This window comes from Chamaea fasciata, unplaced genomic scaffold, assembly GCF_029207755.1.
Source record: "Chamaea fasciata isolate MVZ Bird 193981 ecotype frontalis unplaced genomic scaffold, bChaFas1.0.hap1 SCAF_5, whole genome shotgun sequence".
Classification (NCBI taxonomy): Eukaryota; Metazoa; Chordata; class Aves; order Passeriformes; family Sylviidae; genus Chamaea; species Chamaea fasciata.
This window is the reverse complement of record NW_027094090.1, coordinates 42334512-42348138: the sequence shown is the minus strand read 5'-3', so window position 1 is coordinate 42348138 and position 13627 is coordinate 42334512. Positions and strand designations below refer to the sequence as shown.

At 35.0% G+C, this 13627-nt stretch overlaps 1 protein-coding gene across 4 annotated transcripts; it reads left to right on the top strand.

Moving 5' to 3' along the window:
- The first annotated feature begins 42 nt into the window (after positions 1 to 42).
- CUNH12orf50 (chromosome unknown C12orf50 homolog) lies at positions 43 to 13291 on the top strand. 4 transcript variants are annotated; one of them, XM_066184599.1, is made up of 12 exons: positions 43 to 302; positions 1744 to 1867; positions 3952 to 4116; positions 5311 to 5388; positions 5487 to 5600; positions 6850 to 6969; positions 8169 to 8276; positions 9545 to 9652; positions 9881 to 10078; positions 11515 to 11604; positions 12208 to 12299; positions 12908 to 13291. In XM_066184599.1, exons 1-12 carry the CDS (start codon positions 294 to 296, stop codon positions 12968 to 12970), a joined length of 1269 nt encoding a protein of 422 aa, XP_066040696.1. In that variant the 5' UTR covers positions 43 to 293; the 3' UTR covers positions 12971 to 13291. The 4 variants fall into 4 exon arrangements, with proteins under 4 accessions (XP_066040696.1, XP_066040695.1, XP_066040694.1 ...); XM_066184598.1 differs by having other exon boundaries at positions 8127 to 8276; positions 11518 to 11604; XM_066184597.1 differs by having other exon boundaries at positions 8127 to 8276.
- The last annotated feature ends 336 nt before the right edge of the window (positions 13292 to 13627 follow it).

The following is a 13627-nucleotide window of genomic DNA, read 5'->3' as shown; positions in this document are numbered from 1 at the left end:
TGGTTTTAAGACCACAGTTGCATCAGCAAGAAGTTGGGTATTATTTAAGCTTCACTAAATCAGTTTGTTCCATTTCACATTAAAAAAGCACCAGAATGGGCGACTCTGAAACAATCTGATATTCTATATTTTACTTGGATGCACTAGAGAGAAAGGAAGACGTTCAGCCTGGACAGGTCATGTAGCAGCATTATGCTGATGTCCCAAGCTGGAGGAGCAGTTGGCAACTGTTAAAATGTAACATTCCACCCTGGCTAACAACTGCTCTCCGTTCAGTTCAACAGTCCAGCCGCATGGAGAAGGTACCACATGCTTCATTCAACTATTCTTTGGTTTAGCTACACTATCCACTGAGTTTTATTTCATCTGAAGGTTTGGTATTTGGAAGAAAACTGCTTTCAGGATAAGATGACTTGCCTGACTGCTGATAGCTTTAATTCAAAGAAGTACTTGCATTCCGTCTGGTAAAAATCCAGGGATGGGTTAAGACTCTTGGTTATTCCATTAATTTTTAAGGGTCAGGGAGTTAGGTGTTAATGCCTGGGAGATGGACTTTGTGTCTCAGGAAGTGGCCCAATTGTACTGAGTACAATCCAAAAGTTTTTGCAGATGCTACTCTTAGAAATAGCTGTTAATTTCTGGAACTGGGAGAAACCTGCTTTCAAATAGTCCAGTATTTTCAAGTATGGCCTTTTTTCATTTAGAAAATTACTCAGAAACTCATTCAGAAATAAGCCCCAACCTGCCATTTACAGTTCTCAGGTGGGCTGCCATTCACATCCAGGATGTGAACTTGAGTTTACCTATTCAGGATAAAGCTCGTGAGCACTTGCCTCTTTGGCTTTACAAGTTTATCATATGTTTGAGAAAGATACCTCAGGTTATAAGCATAAGTGAATTGCATCATCAGAGATGATGCTAAAAACTGCAAACTCTGATAAGACAGAGATGCAGAACAATAATTTTCTGTATGACTAACAGAAGTGACTTGTATTGTGAAAGTACTATCTCTGCAATATTGTGCAGACTTTTTATCTGGTGCCACGTTGATCAAGAGAGAGACAGCAGCAGTATATGTATGAGTAAAGAAACTATAATTAAACAAATCCATGTAGACAGTCTGTTATTCCCATTAGGTGTTTGTTTGTCATCTTTAAAAACAGCTGAAGCTGTAAGAAGGTGCAAGGAATGTAATGATAGCAATGCCAATGTCAAGTCTGAATTTTTTTTTCATTTTTTTTTGGGAATCTTCGTGGGTTTTGTTTCTTACCCCATGTTTTCCCATAGATTCATGTCCTTTAATAGTAAGGCAGTACTAGTGCAAGATTTGCATTTGTACAGCACATTTCATTGGAGATTGATCTGATTTTTCCATTGTACAGAAAAGTTAGTTAAATGACTTAAGAGATTTTTGTTTTCCTTCCCAGCAGCTCATGAAAAGTCTGCAGTAAACTGAGTAGACTGTCTTACCCCTATTCTAATCTAGGAACAATTTTACATCACCAATCACCATTCACCTGACTCAATAACTTTAGAGCTATCTAGAGCTTATGGTAACAGTCATAAAAGATAATTTGAAATGTTGTAAACTATTAGAATGTGGTCCCACAAAATCTTGGTCATATATTTATAGCAGTGTGAACTGTCACATATTCAATCCTATGTTCACACAGCATGTACTAATCCATTTATTCCATTTTGATTGTTATATTTACAACACCTGAAAACTGTTTTCTCCTGCAGCAAAACTACAGCAAGTTCTCCTGTTTCTGGGAGACAGAGCCCGTAGGCTGTAGGAGGATAAGCTGTGACTTCTTTCACAGAAAACCCCGTAATATAAATGGACTTTATTTGCCACCTAGTAACAGTGAGTAAAAATATTTTCTCAATAATTTGTTCATTAGAGTGATGAAATGGACAAAAATGTCCTTCCAATGCTTATGTAATATCTAGTAAGGTCTAGAAATGCACCATGGCAAATCAATCAGGTCTGATCTGCTATCCCAGCAAGTTTAAGGGAAAGAAAGGAATTTGAATAAGAGTGCCACATAAATTATTTTAGCTGTCATATTATGAATCTTCATATCTATTAGTGGTATAAAAGATGAAGTCACATTTAGGTTGCTGAGGTCCATGGGATAAAAAGGTTGCTTAACTTGAATTTCTGATAGATTAAATCTCTCTAGTAGTTCAAATGGCTAGTATGCAGGTAATAATTCAAGAAAAATCAAAAGTAGTGTGTGTGGTGGGAGGAGGAGGTTGGCTGGGACACTGATGTTTGTTGATAGAACACAACATGTATTGATGAGGTGCCCCTTGTAGAGATAACATCAGATTCCAGAGCTGTTTGTGCAGATATATTTCCAGTTTGTTGTTTTGAATAAAAATTTCGGGCTTGAGCATTGGTTACGTGTTACTGAGGTACAGTAATAGTGTGTAAGGCAGCACTCTTATTTATGGAAAACTCCACCATTACAAGTTGTGTTTTTTCTCTCATCCATTTCTGAGAGGAGCTCTCAACTATCAGAAATCCTGGTATACATCTGGAACTTGGAAACAGGATAAGTAAGAGTCCAGAGCAAAGAACAAAAACAGATGTCAGACGCAGGAGTGAGGCGAGCAAGCCACCATGAAACCTGGTGTTCCTGAAATTGCCCCAGGAAAATGTAGCCTCTCATATCTGGGCATGTGGAGCCTAACTAAGCACACAGGATCAAGGCAAGACCTGGAGTGCTGTTTTTCTGAGTGCCCATAAAGCTTTCAGTATATCTCCCACTTACACAGCACAGGCATGTTTTTGGCTGTGCAGCAAGTCAGGGACTCTACCCAAAAGCCACTGTGGGCAAGGGTATCCTGTGTAAGACCAATGTCTGACAATCACAGCTAGGAAACAGGCCAAACTCTTTTACTTTTTACTGAAATATGTACAAGTTCAAAGCCTGTGTGCACCACAGTAGCATTGCAGATAATAAACCTGCCTTTTTTTTTTTCTTATACTGAAAAATCTTGTTAAACTAATTTAAGTTTGATTTGGTTTATTCTACCTGGAGCTAAAAATAGTCTGTTCTGAGCAGTGAAAAGGGCTCCATCCAGTTAGTGTTGTATCTTACACACCTCTTATATGAGATACAACAAATCTGATTTGCAATCAGGTTATGAGAAAAGGTTTAATATGATATACATGCTGCTCCAATGCAAGCAAGAGATGCACAAGAATAAAAACAACCGGAATAATAGAAAAATGCTCACACTTTCTTTTCCACTGGAAAATATATCAAACTTCAATATTTTTAATATAATGCACAGAATACTATAGTTGCAAATCTATATCAAGTTAGCTTGAAAAATACCCATAGACTCACCATCTTTCTTCTTTTTTTTTTTTTTTTTTTTTTTTTAGTCCATTGTATTTCCTGGCTCTTGGAATGTGTTATCTCAGTACTAAAGCCATTTTGTTGAAAATATTATGTGTGAAGATAAATTCCTTAGGAAAATGATATCTTTTTTTCTGATTAAGTGTAAATTATTTTCTTGAACATCACATTTCCTCACAAAATCTACATTTTATACGTAGTTATGAGAGTTGAGATTGTTTGATATACAACAGTCTTCAAATTTAAAATGAGCAATCCTGTGTTTAGCATTGCTAAATTCTTCAAAATGGATGCTGTAGGGATTGATACAGCATGTTTGCAACTTTTCAAAATAGTGCAGTAATGAGAATGCTCCTCTTTTCAAAAGTCTGTATTCAGCAGTGCCTGTGTCCATTCAGAGGAGCTGGCACCTATGTTTTTCATACTTTCTGGAGCTGAAAGATACTCTTTTGCCAATCTCTGCACAAACTTATTCCTAATCCTGATAATGTTTTCAGAAGTATGCCTGCTGGTGTCAAGCTGGATGTTATACTTTAGTTTCCTTCTAACAAAGTAAATCTAATGTTCTTGTCTGCAGATGTCCCATTGAAGCAGGATGTCCAAGGAGGCATTCTGCATCCAGCCCATCATCAGGACTCACTCAGAAATCAAGAGAATGTTTTAGTATCAATTCACCCTCCACTGATTATAAACCTCAGTGATGAAGAGGATGATGAAGAGGATGATGACGAGGATGACATCTGTAAACAGTTTTTTTTCTTTTATAAGCCAGTTGAATGGGTTTTGTCAGCTCTTGCAATGTACTTCACAACTGATTTGTTATAATAACTATTACATTTTTAGAAAAGAGTTGTTGAAAAGCTTTTTGAAATATTTTTTTGTCTAATCTTTAAAATGTTGATAGTGGTAGTCACCAGATGCAAGCAAGGCAGTATTTTCTAACGCCTGTGGTCCAATTCAAATGGCCATCAAAAACTCTTCAAAATTTTGGGATGAAATTACAAGTTTGGGGCATACTTTGCTTATGGGAAGCAAATTTTTGAACAAGGGCTGTATGCACTTGTCAGAGAAGGTGAAGTCACAAGTTTGTTACAAAAGATTGTTGTGTGACTTTAAGTAATTTTTTCAGCTGATTTATCAAACTCTGTAGGCAGTCTTAGTTTTTAGAGAAAGCTGTTCTTAAATCTAGCAAAGAGAATTGATACAAAACTCTCCACTAGTTGAACTGAATGTTTTTATATATATATTTACATATAAATATATATACACATATATGTTAATACAGTTAAGCAATTGACTGTATTTCACTTAGAGATAAGAGATTCATAGGGATAGAACAAATGACACATTCCTGGAGAGTGAAAAGTGAGAGAGTGACCTACTTTCAGGCGTGCATTCAGCAAATACTGTGCTGCCCCAACCCACTTTTCACTTGCCCACTGCCCATCAGGTTGTCTGGTAGATCAGCCTGTCAGTGCTTCCCAACTTGGTTTCAGCCTGAGTATGCCACTTAAGCAATATAGAAAGTAGGGCTTTGCTAATCTCCATAGCCTTATCTGAGAGAGATCAGGAGCACTCACTTCACCGGCTCTGCCTAAAGGCATTACAGGATAGTAACTTCAGGCAGAGGTTTTGTGACAAGCACTCTCTGGTCAGTATAAATGAAAGGTTCTTTTGAAAATGAATATTGGAGATATTTTTGAATCCTTTTGAATTAACAAACATATGCTTATTAAAATATGTTTTAACTGCAATCCCCTTGCACTTGAAAATACCTAATATTCATTAATCATTCTTCAGTCCAGAAGCAAAGGTTGCGGTCAAAATCAAAAATAACCAATGACAAAAATTAAAGTAATTATCATGTTTTATTATTAAGAATTAATGAAGGTGTTTGTATAGATATCTTGTAATCTTTTACAAATATTTCCTGCAGATATTTCTAACTGGATTCCTAAGACTGTTTTAGATATTGAAGAGGAAAGAGCAATAAGAGATATATGCTATAAATCTGGTAAATATGAAATTGATCATTATTTTCTTAAAAACAAAGCTTCCAATACAGTAAACTTTAGGGCTTTTTTTTTTTTTTCCCTCTTGGGGCATGTGTAGGAGAGTATTATGGGATTCAGAACCCTTACAAACACCAATCAACAAAAACTGTGTCTTCACTATGGCAAGATGAGATATTACCCTTGGAAACTACTGAACAAAACTTGCAGAAAGGTAAGTATTGTGATTTCCTTGGACTGTATTTACCGCTTCTAAAATTGCTGTGGCAGGGAAAAACTATTACATAGTTTGCACTTCCTCCCCACTTTTTAAATTTAGTGAAAATAAAATATTACAAAAAATATATTTGTATTTGTCAGCAAATTGCAAAAACACTTCATTGTTTTTTTGCCATATATAGTCACACTTGTACTGATGGCCTGCATCAATTGTGGATGGAGAAGGTAGAAATGGGCTATTAACCCAATCTGTACTTTCCTGACATACACAACATAGATATTTCATAGAATTCCATGATAAAGATTTATGTAGTCTAATTTTAACCATCCTAAGGTTAGGAATGTAGTTTAAGTTTCTCATCTAGGCTCTCTGGTGAAAATGGAGAGATACAAGAACTGCAATGAATCTCCTTTTTATTGAATCACCAGGCAGCGCCGAAGGGTGGGATGAGCCACTTTTCCAGAGGTGCTCCATGATCTCTGCTGGCTATCTTGGGTGTCTTGATACCAAAATGTAGTGTTAAATTAAACTTTTCTATAAATAAATTTAGATTAAATATCTCATTCAATTGTCTTGTAAAAGAGAAGAACAGAAGAGTTACTCTTTTTTTTTTTTTTTTTTTTTTTTTTTTTTTTTTTTTAAAATTCTGGACTATCCAACATAATTAAGGTCAAAGAAATACAAATTTATAAACACTTACCCCAGTTCCTATGGTTCGTAATTTATTATTGTCTTCTAATTTCTAAATTTGAGATGAGAGACTCTGTGACAAATGTGTGAACATACCTTTTAAGAAGTGTCTTTATTTATCATTAGACACATTAAGAGAAAAAGATAGATATGTTTCCCCAAAACAGTTTTTCAATTGAGTTCTCTCAGGTAGTATGATGATAGGCATCCTGAAAATGCCATGAATTCAATTAGATAGGATTAATAAATATAATTCATGGGTAGTGATAAGCTCATGAATAAGCGGGTAATTGATAGCTGGATCTTTACTTTGGAGCCATAGTCTTCCTTAGTCTATGAATTATGGTATTTTCTTACAGAGCATGAAAGATAGACATCAGTTACACTAGACAGGATTCAAATAATTAATAAAAGAGAAAGAAAGTTATGAAATGAGAGGTTAAGAGAAATTGCACTAAACTAATCAATGGCTTGTAGGGGTGGGAGGAAGAGAATGTCAGTGCCATTACCTGTGCTTACACACAGCTAAACATTCTTTCTGTTGCCTTTCCAGGTGACAGTAACACAATTCCTACAAGATTTAACAATACAGGGAAAGAAAAAGAGAGTTCAGAAAGGAGAGTATCAATAGAGACTATTTCCAGAACAGATCATAAGTCCTTTGAAAATGGAGGTAATATACTGTAGTATCATCTTCTCATTGCTGAATGTCATGTGATAAATAAAATAACTAAATATGCATGCATTAAACTTCGCCATTTTGCATTTGAGTTATTACATGTTCTTCATGTTCCACACCCTCTTTCTCATGCTGAACCATTAATTATAACAATAAAACTAATTGTTTATGATTATATATTATGCTTATTTTAGGACTGCACTGGAAAAAATTTTTTATGTAGATTACAGTTGATTTTGGGAAAGAAAAGGTTCTGTGAAGAAACAAGTGTAGAGATGCAGACAAGCTGGTTAGAGCCTGGTGCTACTAATGCCAAGGACATGGGTTTGATCCCTGTATGGGCAATTCATTTAAGAGCTGGACTTGATGATTCTTATGAGTCCCTTCAAATTCAGAATATTCTGTGACTGTCTGAAGTCAAAATGTTTTCAAAAACTGCTACTTTTGTGAGACTATCTATAGTTAAGATGAATAGGCTTTGTATTTTTCAGTTATCCTACAATCCTGCAACTTGTGTAACAGGATCCAGTCCCTCTGCATAAACGTAGTTGACCATAATGAAGACACACTGTTTAGACCAGTTGAGTTCAGTATTGAATCATATCATTGAAGTTGAAGAATGCCCCCATTCTCCTTGAATTTACTTAATACTTAGTGGTGTTCAATCCTTTTTTCATAAATATTTACTTATGATAAATATAGTAATAATTGTAGTATTCTTTTCTTCCCCCTTAGTTTATCAATGCAAAATAGTGCAACACCATGCTAGGGCTGCTTGCTCTAGCTTGGAGCAAACTGGTGTGTGTCTTCTAGCTCCAGAACTTTTGCACAGTAAAAATGTATCTTCACATTCTGCGTCTTTCCCTGTGATCTTTATGTACAAAAGTATCTTTCGTTTTAGATATTCTTTATGTCTGTATAGACGGTTACCAATGAGCCACAATTCAATAATTGAATCTCTGTTTAAAATATATGTATTTTAAGCTTTTAATAGACTATTTGACAGCTCTGTTTAACAGATTATTTTCTCTTATTTTTGTGGACCTTATTAAATCAGCTATTTGGTTTCATTGTGTTAACTGTATTTTTCTACTGCAGCTAAAAGCATGCCATTTTAAAAGCAGACACTTTACACTGTTCACCTTTCTCAGGGTGCTCTCAAGTGCAGATAACTGGAGACTCCTTTCCTACAGGAGGTGGTGGTTCTGTGATGCAGAGGAACACATTTGTTGATGGGAACAGATTTGAGGCACTACCTCGGGAAAAAGAGCCAATTGCATCAAAGTATTCCAATGTGAAAGGTAGTTCATTATTATGTATTTGCAAATTATTAGATTAGATTACTTTTGTTCCTCTGCAAGTGTGGTGAATATTGTATATTTTGTGTAAAACCAATCTGAAGTGAACTTTCCATTAACAGTGTGATTTCTTTCACTGCAAGATGACAGCAGTTGTATATTGTGGTTTAATTCTGCTTCTTTCAGCCAGTTTTCATCCTCGGATAGATTCAGTTACGAGTCCCTGAGTTACCAAAGTCTTTTATGCTCACGTTAGATCATGGGGAGTGCCGTGCACTTTCCACTTCGGACAAGTAAAACAGATTTGATTGTAGGTAATATCTCACAGAGCACAGGAATTAAAAAAAACCACTAAAAATATAGTTAAGGAAAGAGCATAACACTTGTAATAAATTGTGTTTATCAAAAACTAGTCACATACAGCAAATTAAAATACCTACATTGAAGTACCTTAAAGTTTCATCCTTTTCACAGGAGAGTTCCAGAATATATTTGTTAGTTTGTCATTGTAGAAAATATCATTGTGAGTAGATTGTTATCCAGTTATTTCTTTGCAGTTTTTAGATTAAAAGGGAAAAATAAGACAGATTTTTGTCTATAAACTACCCCGTAAACTGAAGCAGAAGTAGAGCACTTCTACCGCATTTTGGCCTGAAATGGGAGGAACCAAAAGTGCTTATTTTTGTTAGCAGGAAAAAGGGAGAACAGAGCCCCATCTTCCCAAAGAGTCGCAGAGCCAATTGAAGAGTTCTGTGGTTACTTTAAAATGCAATTTTCCCTGTGAAGTTCTGTTTGTAGTTTGAAGTGGGCTTACCTATGCAACCAATGCTTTTGCAAATTTATGTCCATCATTTGTAGTATTTTGTTATGTTCATGCACTGCACATGTCCAGGGTGTATCCAGATACTCCAAGCAGACGTCATTCACAGGCGTCCTTTGAAGTGCATGGATTAGTCTCCATGGGCTCAGCTATGGGTGTTCCAGAGGTCCACACCTAGGCAGTATAGAGAAAGGATGATCTGATTTTTGCATTTAGAGTTAGTTTTTGGGTTGGCCTTCAAGATTTCTTCTGCTAGAGGAAGTACAGACCCTTTTGCTTTCGTTCTGGGGAATGATACTTTTAGAATAATTGACATGTGAAACCATGTTCCATCCAAAGAAACCTATTTATGAAGCAGGAGATTATGTTTTCAAAACACCACAGTATTTTTGGCTATGAACATTTTTTGTGCCTTCTAAAAAAGTGAATATGTGCTATTTTAATCCCTCAGAAACAAATCGCACTGAACAGGTAAAGAAACACCACTGTAAGGAAGTAAAGGAAAATAAAAGGATTTCTGAGGAGCGAAGACATTCAGCTAATGCAGTAAATGGCAAAGGTATTTTGAAAAAATCATCAGCTTATTCATTTCTATCTACTAAGCTGTGAGATGATTAAGCACTATCTAGTAAATTTCTGTTTATAGTGTCAAATATGGACAGCCCATACTTGGATTGGTCTATCTACAAAGAACATTTTTTTTAATCTTCTTCAGTCTCCAGTTGCCTGCACTATGTGATATTTTGAATAATAGGACAACCTTTTTTGGTTGTATTTTCACTTTTAGGAATTCACACTCCAGACCCCAAAATAAAACCAAGTTATCAACACAGGGGTCAAAGAAAGGATGATGGAACTGCTTCCTCGAGTCCATATGGGAGAGAAACTGGAAGATACACTCATTTAAATTCTCCAGAACCTCGACGATCAGCTTATGTAGTCTACCGGACTGTCACTCAAAAACCGAAATTCAATGGACCTGCAGGTGGGTTCCTGTGTACGCAGAATTCTTAAAATGCCTGTCTACATTGTGCAGCATTCAATTGGGTCCCTGAAGGTGAAAAATAAATTATTTATGCCTAAATACTGGCATGAGTAAATTTGATTGGACATAATTTTCACAAGTAGTTTTCAGCCATGTCCATAGACAGGAATGTAAAGATTTTTAAAGCTTTACAATTTGTCAGACAGAATATTCATAAGCAATAATTGAACCATCATTACAGCAGGAATTCATGGATGCAATGAAGTGATGATGTGCACAAATATAGTAATCCCAACTTTTTACAGCATGTCTTATGTGACTTATTCTTTTCAAATATTTAGTAAACCTTGAAAACTCCACCTTTGTGCTCTTATTTTATTCTAACTACTTATAGTAAAAGTATTTTTTGCAGTAGAATTTCAGTTGTGTCTCAAGAAAATGTTTCTTGTTCAACCTCTTTTTTCCCAGTAGGGTATGAATTACCTTGCTTTGCAGCATATATTTCCATAACTGGGATTTCACTGGAGTTTTCATTTATATGGATTTGTATTTATTTTCATTATCTAGGATTATTTTTTGTCTTGAATAAGCAAGGGTTTGGGTCTTATTCACACTTCTGTTGTCAATTTAAATGCAGTGTAAATTCTTGTGTTCAACATTAGTATTATTTTTTTTTCACATGATTTATGTTGGACAGAGGACTGATTCTATTCTGTCTGCTGTTCATTAAGGATGATACAATCCTTCATCTTACTCTCCTGTCTTATTGATGGTACATGCTATATCATTATTGACAAGAAACCTACACATGAGGTTCTGAGTCTTGCATCTTTCTTTCTGGCAATCTGCTTCAGATTTATTGCATCTTTCACTTTATTTTTATCATTCTAATATATATAGCCTCACCCAATCTAGTACATCATTTGGGCTTTATTTGAATTTTCAGTTTCTGTGTTCATGGTTTCTCTGGATAATTTGTTTTTTCATTTGTCACTTTGTCAACAGATTTAGTGGTAAATAATTTAAATAATTAGAAATCAAAAAAGTGATTTCGTCTTGCCAGTTTCAGTCATCTCTCTTAAGCTGGGTTCATTCTCCATTTTGAGGTGCCTCCCTGTCTTAATTTCTAACAATAGAGACCTCCTTCAGATAGAGTAATGCCTACTTTAAGGTGAACAAAGTAAAGTGAAACAAATTCCAACATTGGTGCTATGTCTTGAGGACAAATAGGTCTTTTTTTCTATTTTCTTTGAATGTTTGCTTCCATTAAATGTGAACAAGGTGGTGTAGGAATTCTAGAGAGAAAATTCTTTTTGTGAAGAAATAATTTTATTAAAATTCCAGGTTAAAAAAGGATAGAACATTTTTGAAAAAATGGGAATGAGCAATTTTGTCATAAGAACAATCACTAACATTTTTGCTGCCTTTCTTTCCAGCAGTACCCGAGTCCTATGGTCAGAAAGGCTCCAAACAAAAGAATCAGCCTGACACCAATAGGAGATTTTGGACACAAACAGAAAACTATGGTAATATTTACACATTATATATAAACTTAAAATTTTAGGATTATTGTAGTATTTTAGGATTAATGTGGGATTATTAAAAAATTATTAATTTTATTTAATCACATTGAGATGGAATTAAAAATAATATTAATAATATTCCTTTTAAATGATTTTTTTTAGAAAATGGTTTGTGATTAGGCAGCATATTCTGAAGCATAATCAACTGTCTAGCACAAAAACATAGTATAGCCTTGTGTATAGGGCTTTCACAAGCAGGCATAAAACAGAAGCTATTGATGTCTTTGGGAAGGTCTTCAGCCCAGGAACAATCCCTTTGTTAAAACCAAGGATGTCCATAGCAGAGTCTCCTTATTTGGAAGATCACATGAGCCTCATGAAAATGCTACAATATTGCAAATTATCTTTAAAGTTCTAGAAGAGAACTAAAGTTCTAGGGACTCTGCCTTTAATACTAACTTGTGTTTCAAAGGCAATGTCTGACTCTTCTGATGCATTCATTGAAACTTCAGTCAATGTAATATTTAATTCACATATCAAACTAAGGAAATCTTTCTTGAAATTGTGGCTGAAATTAGGAAACAATGTGTATAATTTTTATGACAGGCAAATATACTTCAGGATCTTCTAATTCACCAGCCTGGAGGAAAAGAAATCCACAAGCAAAATCGTTCTCTAAATTTATAATAACCACTCAGGTAACTATATAGAAATGGTTACAGTTCAACCTCTGTAGGAGAATTGGCATGGGTCTGCCCACCTAGAAAATGTAAAAGTGCTTGTAAAGCTTCCTCATTCAAAACCTGCGAGATTCAATACTCAATACTGAGTAGCTGAAAGAGCAGTTAGTAGTTTTATTTGTTTTCAGCAATGTACCTTTGCCTGAAAACCTAACCTGTGATTTCTAATTTTTTTTTATAGTAATAAAAAATATGAAAGCAAAATATGTACTCTAAAGTAAAGTGCTACATAAAGCAAGTTTTGGATTTTGGCACCAGACAAACACAGTAGAGACCATATGAGTTTGATCTATCTGTTTCTCTGCTGGATTGTTCGTGAAGCTTCAGCAATGGCGGAACAATAACCAGCTGAAGTCTGAATCCATGAAAGGACTCAGACTACAAAATGTTTTCAAGATACCCTAAAGACTGTTCATACATTTTACAGCTGCCTTGAAAGCTGAGATTAGAACCTCTATCTCATGTTTCATGTTGAAATTTTACTTCTTAAAATGTTTCTGAAGGAGCATATAGTTTTACTCTAAGAAATTATGCACAGAATTTTGTGTGTATCTGTGTTTTGACAGCAAAGTAAAGAAGACATGGAAGTGAATAGAAAAGGAGAAAAAGAAACATCTAAAGGGAAATAAGGAAATTATCACCTGGAATGTCTAATGATGAAGGAACTGCAAATTCCAAAAAGAAGGTGCAGGAAGGAAGCACACTGTAGTGTTTCAAAACTGGTTAAAAATTCTTAAAAGTATGCTCTGCATGGTGACATATAAAGATCTATATTCATTAAGTTTAATCTACTATAAAAATTTGGCAATTGAAGTCATTTTTACAGGCTACAGCTCTGACTGATAGAAATAGTTCATAGAGAGAAGATCCCTAAACAGAGTCTTCCCCTGTTTTATTTGCTAAATGTTTTAAGGCATAATTCCTAATATGAATAAATACTATTAGTTATACTTAGCAGTTTCAGAGCACTTTTAATGTAAACAGCAATAGTGTAATGCATTCTAGAATGTCATTTGCTGGTACAAAAGCCAGATTTCTAGATGTTTTCGCTGTTTTGCCGGATGTCTGGGAACTCAGTCTGAATTCGATCTTGAAATTTTGCAATTTTAGCAGAGCAGAAAAACTCTGTTATGAACTAAATGAACTTTGCAAGAAAACTCTCAGAATTAACTGAGATGTGTTTTTACATGAGTTTCAAACTAAAATATGTTGTATAAAGGCTGCGAGGAAGACTGATAAGAAGGATACTTTAACATTTCTTTCTGGAGAAACAAACCTCATATTGA